Below are 14263 nucleotides of genomic sequence, written 5' to 3' on the forward strand. Positions count from 1 at the left end.
CCCACATGACCTGAATAAAAACTTTCCTGCGTAATGCTGTAAACTGTTGCTGTGGTTGTGAGTGCAACTGTCGAACCTTGGTAGAAAACTGAAATTTATTTATCAGAATTAGTTACTAACTTTTTGTTTTCGCACAACAACAAATCAAAAGTTGATCACCACTCTAAAGAATACCCTTTACCACCCAAAGCAAAAAAGCGGAGAGTTTATTTGGCTCCGAAATACTTTTTTTCGTTTTTGTTTTTCTTTCTTTCTTTTTTTTTCTAAACGCGAAACTCTCGCAACTTGTCTGGGATTTAGTCCCCAGTCCTCTCCCGTTGCATTGTCGAGTCTCTCAGAACGATATTAGGGACTGGTAACTACTGTGTCACCACATTTGGCGCAATTTGGCAAACGTCGGCTGTTCTGGTTGAATTTGGTCGAGTTTTGAGACTTTTTCTTAGGCTTCACGAATCCAAAGCGGAGATTTAAAGATAGTGGCTGGAAGAGATGATTCTGTGCTCGACGTTGACTCAGGAAAAGGTGAAAATAATGGAGAATTTCGATTTGCTGACGAAGATGATTTTTCCCTACTGAAGACACAGACGAAGCAATGGACGATGTGGTGTGTGAATGAATACAAAAATACATGTATATGTGACAGTGAGGTAAGAACTTTATTAAAATCCTGTTAAATAATACATGTTACCTTGTGGCTTTGTGAACATTATATGAGCTTATATGAACATTTTCGTCTGATTTTTTCGGCCTTCTTAATTCTAATTTTGAATTTCAAATAGCAATTAAACAGGTAATCTGAGTTGTATTCTCCAAAAATATAAGTCTTAATGCTAGCCTTGATATTTACCATCTTTCTCGGAGATTAATTAATATATTAGAGGTGACTGATTTTGTAAGAGAAGTCAAAAGGTAATTTTTTTGCGCAGAGCTACACTGTAAGTGATTTCAAAGTACTATAAAATTTGCATAATTGTACAAAGTATGACTATACAATAACAATAACAATAACAATAACGATTACTTATTATTGAAGAAAACACTTAACAAATTGTTGCTCACAATTAGTTGGGCTATTTTGTGGTGGGCAACATTTGTAATTGTTTACAACACTTTATAAGTAAATAAAAAAGAAATGACGATAACACTTTTAAAACACTTTTGTCACTGCCAGGAAAGATTAGATTTCCTAACCAAGTTTGAAAAGCTGCAATTCTTCACTTGTGAATTTTCATGTTGGCAAATTATATCCAGTTTTCGAAAGAAAAGGCTGCATGGCCTTTGCAGATTTAACAATGAAAAGAGAAAGCCTTTAGGAAGACTCAACAGCTTAAATGTGTGACAGTTGCACTAACTCATGTAAATTCACAATCACAACAAAATAATTTATTTAGTGTTCAGACCATGTGAGGACTCTGAATACCAGGTTGATATAATTATCTAGTCACGTCTGACTTGGCTGTCCATGGTGAAATCTAATTTGGCATGTTTGATTGTAAATTTGTACCATTTTTGACTCATGAATGCACGCATGTGCAAGAACGAGTTATTGCGATCTGGGGATTTTCACTTGGTCGGCAGGTTGTTAACTTTCATGAATGCACAGTAAACAAGTTATCATAATGTAGGGGAATTTCACTCGGACATTGGTCCGAAAATTTTCCAATTTTGAGATGTTGAAAACGGTGAATTAAAAGAGGAACTTCTTGAAGGAATGGTTAACAGCTTCAACAGGGGAAAATCATGCATTAACGGCAAAGACATTTTTCTTCGATTTGTGGTTTTATCAACCTGATGAGCAGGTGGATCTCAAATCAACTTTTAATCTGCGGACTTTGGTAACGTTCAAGTGCTTGTAGGAATATAACACACAAATAATATTATTACAGGTTTGAATGTGAGTTTGTACCGAAATACTATTCTAATAGACTGATTTTCCATTTTCCGAACAGTTCTTGCAAAATGTTTGAAAAACATGCTCTGATAAATTCGCTTCAAAATTGACTTCAAATCGCTTGCAAGGTGTCTCGCGGCGAAAATTATACACTTTTGCTCTTAGGCCTACAATGTATAACAAGTTAAGACCTATCTGAATAAATTTTTGTTTATTAAGGAAAGCTTTTTGTATGTTTTCTATTTTTATTCGAGGAAACTTGGCAACTAGGAATAATGTTGTGTAAACAAGGGCAGCACTAAAAGCCAGAATCAGGAAAACAGAAACTGGAAAGGAAAATCCGGAATCCGGAATCGGAAACTACAATATGAAAAATAAAACATTTACTGCTAGTGAAAAAGTGAATGTTTAGTTCAAAGTAACGTCCTTGTCAAATGTAAATTTGATATTTTTCGATAGGTGACACCAGAGAGTAAAACTAATTAATTAAGTCATTATTTCCTGCCAATGAAAAGTAAGTGATTCTCACAGGTTTAAAACTGATTGCCCATGAAGTAAAGAAAACTAATTTCATAGTCTATAAGTGGCCTCTATGTTTTGCTTTGAAACTCTATTAAGACTCTATCAAAACAAGCTGAAGCGGGGTGTCCGGAAAATAGACGAAACAAAAGAGGCAGAAGATATGCATTCACGCAACTAACCACCTCTTAATTGGAGAGTCCGCCATCTGTACGGTGTGAAGCAATTTGTGTTGTCTCAGAGTCACCTCTATGTTGTCTCTCACTGTCCCGTAGGTAAGTAAAAAAAAAATCTATGCAAAATCGTGTTTCATCATTAGTCGCTTAAAAGCCTCCAAGGACGCTGCCCGTTTGTAGGTTTCAGGTAACGAATTAAATAAAATCGCTCCGGAGTATCTAAAAGTTCTCTTCCCAAGGCTAAGTTTGGGTCTTGAAGGATGAATGTCTTCACGCCGACGTGTATTGTAACTATGGAAACTGTGGTTTCTATCAAAATAATCAGAAAGATACTGGGGCACTAAATCATTAAGGCATTTGAAGACTAAGATAGATTTGTTCCTTTTCCTGATAGTTTCTAAGTTAGGCCATCCTAGTGTCTTGAGAGCTTCGCTGGTGCTATCTCGTCTGACAATTATACGTGCAGCTCGATTTTGTAGGTGCTGTAATCTACTCTTGCACTCAACAGACAATTCACCCCAGGCCGTGTCGGTGTAGCACAGGACTGGTAACACGAGACAGTTGGACATTGCTTCCTTTATAAAGAGTCCTTTCGTTTATGCCAACAAGTGATATGAGTTTTTTATTCTGTATTTTTTACCCCAAGTCATGTATTTCGCCATTAAATATTCCTAACCGTATTCATTATCGTTTCTGATTCTGGATTCCGGATTCCGGTTTCTGTTTTCTGGATTATGGCTTTTATAATTTTAGTGCTGCCCTGTAAACAAACACATGTCCTCGCAAGCAAATTCACCCAAGTTACGCGAGAATGGAATTTCATCTAACATTTTGAAACTTTTAGACCTTTACATGTATTTTGTTTAGTAAATTGTATTCATTGATTAGACATTCTAACTTTTCTAGACTAACAGGGTGCTGTTTCTTTACGACTTGTAAGTTGTGTAAATACTAATGATTATTTATTACCAATATGCTAATTTGTTGAATTGCTGGACTAACAAGTACCACGTTACCACTATCCTCTTCCGCATTTACGAGTTGGCTCACAGTTGATTTTTTATAGATCTATTCTTTGTGTTCCCTATGGCCTAATCATAATTAATGTCTTTGATTAATTGAATAATGTGCTCTGTTCAGTCAAGCCCTCAAACTGGAAATGACTCACAGGCTCAGTCACTTGAATGTGTGTTGCTACAGCTCTCCTCCTAGTAAAAGCGGAACTCATTTGGTTTTCAGAAGCATGCATGTGGGGCTTATTAAGAAGCATGCTGGTTGTCTTTTTTTTCTGCGATTCTCTACATGTATAAAGAAATGTGTTCTAAACAATCATCTTTACACACTCATATCTACATGTACTGCTGTGGTTTATATTGGCAGTTAACCCACTTGTCTCATTCAAAGATGAAGAAAAAAAAATGAAATTACTCTTATGATCACCTGTACTGGGTTTTTAACTAAGTGCGAGCCAATAAGGGATGCAAGCCGAGAAAGCTTGTTTTATAAGTCTCATGAGTTGAGTTATCAGTCAGGTATAAGCACTGAAAATAGCAATTAAGGTTAAGCACTCAATTGTACATTTAGGGTTAAGTGCTGACAACTTTGATTAAGGTTAAGCACTCATTGTATTGATTGGGGTTTAAAGCATTGACTGTAGTGATAAGCATTAACTAAAGATTAAAATAATAATGTATTTCTTTATATATGTAAGTTTAGGTTTGCCATTGCCTTGATCCACAATTCACATGCCTCGTATATTTGTAAAACTCAACTGGACTTAAGTCTGGTATGTCCTTATGGGTACCTTCCTTTTTTTGTTTATGGCATCACCTTTAATAAAAGAGCAAGGGCTATCAGACCACAATAATTATTATGAGATTACATCACAAACACAAATAATGGCTTTAAGAGATAAAGCTTTGTTTAGAGGAGTACAATCATGTAAGTGCATTTTGATCAAATGCTGTGGCAAAAAGACAGTCTTGGCAAGAGGATTGGTAGTAAGAAGAATTTATTGGCGAAAATTTCCAACCTCGTTCCAAGGGTCTCTCCTCTTCACATCCCAGGGAGCGAGAGAGGGGAGACCCTGGTTGGGGCTGGTCATGTGTCTCCCAGAGAAAAATTACTCCCAGGGAGGAGTCCTTCACTTGCTATTTTTTGTCAAGATTTATTGTCCACTCCGAAACAAGACTTCCGCTTTGCTGTGCGAAGCCCACGCGAAACTCATTCAACTGGCTATGTTTTTCAGTAGTCTTCATTTTGCGAGCCATTGTAACATTAATCTGAAAGCTTAACAAAGTCCGTTGTCTCGAAGCACTGTACTTTGGAAAATCACTGTGTATACATGACAAAATTAACCTTGGACGAACAGTGCCTTCCCCTTCAATTCATGGAGTTGTAATCGTGGTTTATTCTAGCTTTGAATGTGCTGATGAAAGATCAGATCTGAAGAACTAAGGAAGGAAACTTGAAAGGAATCGGGCCGATCTCTAACTGTTCTGAAAGGTCATTCTGCAGCAATTACGTTGCTAACAGAGCATTTCTTTCTGGAAAATATTTTAGCATAAGCGCAGTCGTTCGCGTCTCTGGTATTTAGCGTTGTTGGTTTGTTTACGTCCCCTTTTCTCTCGGGACGTAAACAAACCAACGATGCAAAATACTAGAGACGCAAACGACCACGCACATGCTAAAAGATTTGCAAGAAAGAAACGCTTTGTTAGCAGGGTTGCAGCAACAAACAATACACAGGAAATACTGTATATATATTTTTCAAAAATAAAGACAAAAACATGTTTCTTTGTTAGACAACTATATCTTGATCATATTATTATTATGTTAAATCAAATGTTTTCTGAGATTAATCGATTTTGCTGCTACAGGTATTAAAACACAAATACAGGTGATATATACAACTGTAATAATAGATTTCATGACCTACCTTCCTGATGACTGGTAACGATACAATTTCATGTTACCATCAACATGACAGGAATGCTGCCTGATAGAGCATGTAGGACAGTTTGACCAATCCATGCCTTGAAGTTGACTGAGTTCATATTGGCAAAACTTCCACTCTTTAAATGAGCGACGGAAAGTTGAAGGATTGATTGTTGGCTCCTGCAAAACAGAACCCAACAAAACAATGAAACTAGTGCCCAATATGTTCAGTATATACTCAGAACTTTGTAGTTACAATGATAATGAAAGATAAGTCAGCCATAAAGAAACAATCAATTTTTGCATAAGCGGTGTTGCATGCATCACTTTGGAGATTCAACACAATAAATCTGAGTGATGTACTATTGTAAACTAATCCTTGCAAAACATACAATAAATAATAGCTAATAAATGACAAAACTAGGTTGCCAAATGATAAAGCAGGAGAAAAGAACAACACAGTCTGAATTGAAAGTGTATAAGCTCTCATATGCATTAGTGTGTTTATCCCAAACACCTGCTACATTGGATAAAGAATTGGAATGAGCTATAAACAGTACCCGTCCTTTCATCCTAGACACATCCTCGAGTGCTCTGATAAATGACGTTTCAGACGTCCCTGGCATTCTCTTCTGGAGCGATTCCCAAAGCTGAAAAAGTCCCTGATCAAACACATAGCTTGTATCAGTACTAGTAGGACTTCCAGGCCAATACCCTGCATGGACAACATCAGTTAGTGTCCAGGATGGAGCCACATCGTTGCAACTCTTGCAGTGGATTACAGATTTGCTTAAATCAAACCGACCTAGAGGTACACAGAAACACAAAAGCACATCATGCATGAGACAAAGATTACAAAAAGGTGCAAGATTAGATATACATATGTTCAAACAGCAGGAAGAAATATAAATAAAAGTACAGAGTTGATACCTTTTTCATTTCAATAATCAGAGTCTCTTTGGTATTTACAGGAATTTGATGTAATGTTCCAGATTCCTTACACTTGGAACAGAATTCTGACAGTTTGACAACTGGATATAGCTTGGCTTGAGGGTAGATAAAAACAAAGAGCAAATGTAAGCATGTTGACAATTTTATAACTAAGCTGTCTAACACTGTTTGCATTTGCTAAGCAATGTCATTCAACCCGAAAACGCCTGTGAAACGTTTACAAAATTTCTACCAATCAAACATTAAGCTGGCTTTGAATTTTGCTGATGGCCACAACAACACATCCATTTATAATATGGCGTGAGCAAAATTTGAAGCCAGCTTAATGTTTGATTGACAAAATCATTGTGTAGCAATGCAAATGGTGGTAAAATTTGTTAGCAGTTGTATCATTGATGACATTCAATACACAACAGAATTATATTAAAGGAAAACATAGGAAAATAATGGCAAACATTATGATCATTGTGTACAGTGGAACCTGGTTCAGAGTAAAACTCTTGTCAAGCTATGGAAAATTGGAAATACCCATTCAAATACCCATCTCTGTTGTGGAAAGGCAAAAACTGGTGCACCTTTTCATCACACGATGGACACAAAAATTCAACTGCACACTCCATGCATCGCACTCGCGCTGTCCTTTTCAAGCACATTTGGCAACAATCTGGAGATGGAAGTGCCTCACAACTCAGGGCAGCCTCAAAGAGCAGTTTCCTTGAATTGTCCCAGCTGGACGTTAAATTGGACATCCTGGTCTCCCAATTTCTTGAAGATGGAGGAAGATCAAATGAGTGCAAAAACTCATCACATTTGGCTAAAGTTGCCTCAAGATTACCATCTGTGAAAGAAAATTATTACACGGAATGCCCGCAGGGCATGACGTGTCTAGGTTTCGGTTGGGTATCTTCTTCGTCGTAGCCACAAATTGGTACATTAATTTATTCATTAAACTCACCCCTCTCCTACTCGGGATGTATTGTTCTGATTGTCTTCAACAAAAGCAGGCCAATCAAAATCTATTATTCGGGCACATATCACGAGAGAGGGGACCCACTCATCCCTTCCTGTGTGACGTCAAATCATATTTGATTTATTCATTAAACCTTGATTAAATTCTATCCTCTCCCAGAAGGGATTTATTGTTCTGATTGTCTTGAACAAAAACACCCCAATCAAAATCTATTATCGGCGCGTATATCACGAGAGAGGGGACCTACTTATCTACCTACTCTACCTGTGTGACGTCAAAGCAAGTCATCATTTCGAAAAGTTGTTTTTGATCAATGGCGGCCACATGTATGAATTTAATACTCTGATCTGCTGTTTTCAGAGAGAAAACTAACCTTTTTCAAGCGGTAAATCGAAATAATAACTTCTAGGTAGTACTCGACAGTTGAAACAGTGGAAATTGGGAGAGTTCACAGCGAAGAAATTCCGCTTTCAAAAACAGACCGAATAATCAACGCGAAGGATTAGAGATAGAGGAGGCCAGACCAGTTCAGCGGGGTCATGACGTTATTGCAGAGTTATTTCTGGTATGATTCCTAGTAACACAACGATAAGTATCATGCAATATATCTGAATAAAACCATTCAGACAATTATTTCAATTGCCAAGGGAGGATAGTTTTTAAATATCTGCGAAACATACAATGGGGAATAATTGGGGCTACGTTAAGCATTCTGTGTTATGCCATTAGCCGGGCATCTTGTTATAAAATAATTATGGCTTTTGTTACTTTTAAGGGACTCACAAAAAATGAATTAAAGAGAAAAACAACTGTCCAAATGGGCTATTGCCCAAAGCAAGTAAACTTTCTGACAAATTTGTAACAAGTAAAAGCTTAGTTGACCTACATGTAGCACATAAGCAGAACACTTTCGGAAGGAGGATGTACGGTATAACAACATGTAGACGGTAAATACTTCACGGATCTTTTTAATGAACATAGAAAACACTTTTGAAATACCGTAATCGTTGTAAAACAATAACGAAATAACCTTTGTTCCAGTTGATGGTGTTAATTTAGTCTGCAGCTGCAATGGCTCCGAGATACATTTCGGGTCACGTTTGATTCTTTCCTGGCCATCAAATGCGGCGCGGAGGATGACTCCTTGATGCACCGCTTGACCTTAACAATGCCTGACTTTCAGAGATCATGGACTTGACGACTCTAAAAGTAGGTGTGGCAAAAATTCACTTTGTGGAAGTGCGTCGCCATAAAGCTCCTCGGCCACCACCAGAAGTAGTCAATTCTCTTTGCTGTAAAGATTTCGCCAATGACTTGTATCTCCAACTGCTTTACAATGTCGATAGCAGCTCACATTCACAGATTCCCTCGCTTTATATACCTTTTTAGGGGTTTCTGAATGACCACTTGACATGACCTTTGAAACACACGCGAATCGCAAGTTGACTTGACTGGGGCATGTTTTCCCATCTCTGGTACACTTAGTATAGGCAAACTGACACTCAACCACCCCTCTCTCCAGTCATTTATTTGTAATATCCCAGATTCTGGGAGACACGTGACCGGCCCCAACCAGGGTCTCTCCTCTCTCGCTCCCTGGGAAGTGAAGAGGAGAGACCCTGGGAATGAGGTTGGGAAATTTCATGCCTTGGGAAAAATAAAGAGGTCTAGGAAAAAATGCTCAAAGCAGATATTCAAGCTAATTATTGTTCTTGAATATTCAGACCTTAAAGTTTTGTGCCATTCTTACATGTACTATTAATAATTGTAATAGTTTACATGTACTTCAAATCAGTGTTTGATTTTAACTAGTCCAGTAGCTCATCTGATTAAATGTCTTTTTTTAGACTCCCAGATGGCTGTAAGGAGTATAGGACTTTCTAAACCAGTAAGTAGGATACATATTGGGCATGTATATACATGTACATACTTGTACTTTTGTCTAAAAACATTGACTACATTACTTGCAATCGGACGTTAAAATTTCGGACGTTTAATTTTCGGACAATTTTTGGACAAACATTTCGGACACTGCGCTGAAACATGCCCAAAGTAAATTTACGACTAAAAAACATGAATTAGACTGAAATAAAATCTGTGAAAATGATAGTTTTACTGTATCTTTAAGGTTTTACAGCCGGATACACCAACGAGAAAATAACACAAACTCAATCAAGCTTATGCCTCAAGCAGTGTCTCAAATGCTTACCTTTCCAGTGATAAAAAGAACAACTGAGCAAAGCCGCCTAATCCGAATTCTAAACATACCATGTACATTGGCTTTGAATATGTGATGCTGTCGCCCAGAAAGTACTTTTAAAGTTTTATACTATACTGTAAAAATTTCGGACGGTTTTATTTTCGGACACTATTTTTGTCCAAAATTAAAATCGTCCGAAATTTTTTGCAAGTAATGTACTATCAAACTGTGTCTGACAATGCACTTGGGTAACCTCAGCAAGCTTCATTGATAATATACTGCATAAATTACATGTATGTAAACTGCTGAAAATCCCGGCAGCTTTATAATTAATACTAACAGTGAAGAGAACTTTAACTTAGTGTTTTCAATAACTGTATTTAATATTCATTAATTAGATCATGTAAAGTATTTGTGTTTGAAAATGTTTTAAACAAGAGTCAGATTGTTTCCGGACAGTCAGAATGTTTCCGGACTCAATTTTGCTTGTTTATTAGACAAATATGCCGTCTTTTCTACTTAATAAGCAAGTTTGACACATCAAGTTTGCTTATTAAACAAGAAAGACACTATTTTTTGCTTATTAAACAAAGAAGGCGCTCTTTTCGCTTATTAAACATGTAACTTTTGCTTATTAAACAAAACTGCGCGCGTTTATTGCTTATTAAACAAAAAGTAATACGATTTGGCAGACACGAATATAATTATCAGTCGCCATTACGGAAAAAAATATCCAGAACAAAAGCAGCCCAAGCAATGAATCATTCTGCCTAAAGTTATTTTGGTAGGAGTGCCGTCTGCTTAATCCTTCTTTTAAGCGAAATTAAGTCGTTATTTTCCTTTTCTGACGGTTACTTTTCTTAGAAGTTTGACTTCTCGGCACGATCAGTCGGCGGCCGTGACCTGACGATCGATGGGAGTTCACGTTTGAAAACAAATAAAAATTCCTCTTTACTCTTATTGCTCCATCAAATGGGGAAGTTGAAATATTTGTGAATACAGCAACAACAGGGCAATTTAACGTTTTTGTTGAGCATGGCCTTTGAGCTGTTCGTTGTTCTGAACAACGAGCAGCGGCGCGCTCTATATTGTTCATTTCGTCGCTATTTGACAGTCACGACGAAATGAACAACAATTACGGCGCTTCGCGTTCAATGGATTTATTTCGCACGGACAATTTACCGCGGCCAAAAAATATAATCTTGAAAGAGATCTTCAAGAAAAAATGGAGTAGATTCTGCAAAGATATTTCCACCCACAGTACCAGTAAACGTCGAATAAACATCTCAGATGATATTTAATTTGATCCTCTACATGTACTGAACGCAAACTTTCCCAGATCAAATTTTCGTCAACCGAATTGATCGTCGAACCGGGATTAATAGCGCCGTTGGTTTGATTAAAACCTGTATTTTCTTTATCGAATTCATTTCAACTGTAAAGAGAAAACTATTAAGTCCCAAGATGTGCCAGTATCGACATGACAGAATGAAGGAATTACCGGAATGTAGAATATAATCCACGGTCTGATTCAGGTTAGTTTTTTTTTGTTTATTAAGCAAGAACGACGACTCTTTTCGTTTATTAAACAATGTAGTTTTGATTACTAAACAAAACTGCGCGTGCTTTTTGCTTATTAAACAAAACGTACCAAAAGTAAGAAGTAGACACATTACGGAAAGGAGGGCGATTCTTATCGTTTTTTATATCCACAGCTAGAGCGGCAGCGCCGCTAGCCCCACAGTACACACATCAATTCGCGTCTTCAAACTGCTCGCGCTGTTTTTGCAACGCCGTTTGAAAATGTACTTTCTACGGTGGGGAAAAGCATAGAAACCTTACGCACTTGGTTTTTAATTATTTTTTCGTTTTTTATGTTTTTGTTTTTGTCGACCAAGAAGAAATATGCAAATTCAGAGATAGCGGCCACAATTCCAGTGTCACGCAATATTATGAACAGACTATTAAACAGGGCCCAGTTGTTCAAAGCCCGATTAACCAATCCTAGATTAACGAGAACTTCGATTCGAGTCTATTAAATTACTGAACAAAAAATATTTTTCAAAAAGATTTTTGTCCCTCAGTTTTGACGTTGAATTTTCTTTACCACTAGCTTAAAATTAGATTTTAAAAACATTTTTAACCTCGGTTAACTTTTAATCGAGGATTAGCGTTAATCGGTTTTCGAACAAACGGGAGGGTTTGGCTGATCAGCCCAAATTCTAAAAGCCGGAGGCAAGACTAGTGAAATTTCATGATCAAGGTCTATCTCTTTCACAAACGTTAAATATTCGCCTCAGGGAAACTTTTTTGTGACTTGTTGGAATACGGACATTTTCCAGTAGTCGCAGTTCATACTTGTTCAGGATGTAAAAACTTCGTGTTTTGCAGTTTAAGCTTATTCCATCAGTCGAGAGACCAGTTTTTAAAATCTTATAAGCTAGCTGAACAATATAACCAATAAGATTATTTTAGATGGCTAAAATTATTTTCTTTTAGCCAGAAATACAATCCGGCTTTAGGATCGTTTGTTTACAACTGCAGCCAATTCGGCATTATTTTGCGCGGGAAAAAAAAAGCCGAGAATTAGAAATCAAATTTTCTATTGACAAGGCAATGTAGGATACAATAGAGATACCTTGCTATTTACGTTTTTTATCCCTTGGAATTTTAGGTAATACATTGACTTAATTTGAACTCACCTTTTTTCTGGCGTTTTCCTCGTCCAAATTGAAGCCAACGTAAGGTCGTACCAGGTAAGGCCTCGTTGTTGTTGTTTAGGAATGCAAAATTCATTGTTCAAGTCTTGACCTTTAAATTTTGTTCTTCCTCAGACACCTTGGGCCGGATTGAAAAAACAGCTTCCGATGACAAAATGTTTAAAATATACGTTTATCAAACGCGCTGCCAGGTGAAAATAATCGCATGCAAAATTTTAGTCTGCATCCATTTGCCAAGTCCAGCCACCGCGGGTATCAAGTGAAATCTGCTTTTGACATTTAGAAATATCCGTTCCTCGAGTTCCTCGTGTAATTCAGCAGATAGTCCGGCACACTGAGATTTCTGAAGAATTTACATGAAAACAGTCAGTGTCTCGAGTCATCATGCGTACCATGATGTGATATGCCAGTAAGTCATTTAGTTCATAGTCTCGGCCATTTAAACCTTTTCATGAATCACCTCAAGTATAATTAAACCATGTCTTTCAAAGATCTCCTCCACTGACTTCTTTAGTTTAGGGACGCTATAAAAACCGCCTGTAGCACATGGGGTCCTCCCATTCAAGTGAACCTGTTTCGGTTCCCGTACCACTATAAAAATACGCAATACCGCATACAGCCGTTCTTCGCCGAAAAGGAAAAAAAGCCGTCTTTGCCAAAAAATCCACTCATATAGTTAAAGGAAGTGCACCATCGAGATTGCTGTTCACCATCTGGTCCTGATCCCTTTGCTTGTGCGAGTTTTTCGAACCTCAAGCAATTCGCGTCAGTTACGTTGGCGCACTTTATAAACTCAGACCTGCATCATTGACGACCAATCACAATGATTGCTGTCAAGATCTGTCAGTGTCAATCAAACAAAAGAAAACCAATTTTCGCGGGATTCGCGGAGAATCACAGAGCTGGTTAGCGTCATTTTGTGAGGAATAGTTCCTGAAAAGCCGGTAAGAAACCCAGCGCCCTCTCATCATGTAGAGTATCAAAAAAAAAAAAAAAACAAGAAAATTCTGAACTGATGAAAATTCTAGAGCGAATTTGAATACCATAAACATGCAATGCTTCGCACATTATACACTCTTTATCCATTCTTTGGTTCATTGTACATATTTTATGCGGTGAGATGAGTGGCAGAGTGATTGAAATTTGGTGCATATAACTTAGCGTTAATTTCGCAGGACAAACAACCCCGCAAAAATTCATCTGACTCGTGTTCAGTCTTTTAAAAATATTATTCCACAACAACGATTGTTTTAAGTTGTATTCAAACTCTCTCTGGGATTTTCATCAGTTCAGAATTTACTAGGGAACATTTTTTTAATACTCTGCATGATGAGAGGTCGCTGGATTTTTTAGCGGCTTTTCAGGGACTATTCCTGTGATTCCCCGCGAAAATTGTTGGTTTTTTTTATTGACACTGACAGATCTTGACAGCAATCATTGTGATTGGTCGTCAATGACGCGCGTCTGAGTTCATATAGCGCGCCAACGGAGGCGACGTGCTTGAGGTTCGAAAAACCCGCACAAGCAAAGGGATCAGGACCAAACAGCAATTTCGATGGTGCACTTAACTATATGAGTGGATTTTTTGGCGACGACGGCTTTTTTTTCCTTTTCGGCGAAGAACAGCTGTATGCGGTATTGCGTATTTTACTGCTATGGGAACCGAAACAGGTTCTTTATCACTTGAATGGGAGGACCCCATGTGCTACAGGCGGTTTTTATAGCGTCCCTAAACTAAAGAAGTCAGTGGAGGAGATCTTTGAAAGACATGGTTTAATTATACTTGAGGTGATTCATGAAAAGGTTTAAATGGCCGAGACTATGAACTAATTAGGCCGTGAAATGACTTACTGGCATATCACATCATGGTACGCATGATGACTCGAGACACTGACTGTT

At 37.6% G+C, this 14263-nt stretch overlaps 1 protein-coding gene and 1 long non-coding RNA gene across 5 annotated transcripts; one reads left to right on the forward strand and one right to left on the reverse strand.

Annotated features, from left to right (window-relative positions):
- Positions 1 to 386: 386 nt before the first annotated feature.
- LOC146490084 (uncharacterized) lies at positions 387 to 9333 on the forward strand. 4 transcript variants are annotated; one of them, XR_014868446.1, is made up of 4 exons: positions 387 to 647; positions 6101 to 6385; positions 6495 to 6599; positions 9292 to 9333. It is a non-coding gene; the product is annotated as an uncharacterized LOC146490084 (long non-coding RNA). The 4 variants fall into 4 exon arrangements; XR_014868436.1 differs by having other exon boundaries at positions 6101 to 6334; XR_014868427.1 differs by lacking the exon at positions 9292 to 9333 and having other exon boundaries at positions 6495 to 9283.
- LOC146490085 (uncharacterized) lies at positions 4628 to 6365 on the reverse strand. The gene is made up of 2 exons (XM_085129307.1): positions 6084 to 6365; positions 4628 to 5703 (listed from the first exon to the last, which is right to left on the reverse strand). Exons 1-2 carry the CDS (start codon positions 6363 to 6365, stop codon positions 5521 to 5523), a joined length of 465 nt encoding a protein of 154 aa, XP_084985433.1. The 3' UTR covers positions 4628 to 5520.
- Positions 9334 to 14263: the final 4930 nt, after the last annotated feature.

Source organism: Pavona decussata, unplaced genomic scaffold (assembly GCF_977016875.1).
Source record: "Pavona decussata unplaced genomic scaffold, jaPavDecu1.1 SCAFFOLD_2, whole genome shotgun sequence".
Taxonomy (NCBI): domain Eukaryota; kingdom Metazoa; phylum Cnidaria; class Anthozoa; order Scleractinia; family Agariciidae; genus Pavona; species Pavona decussata.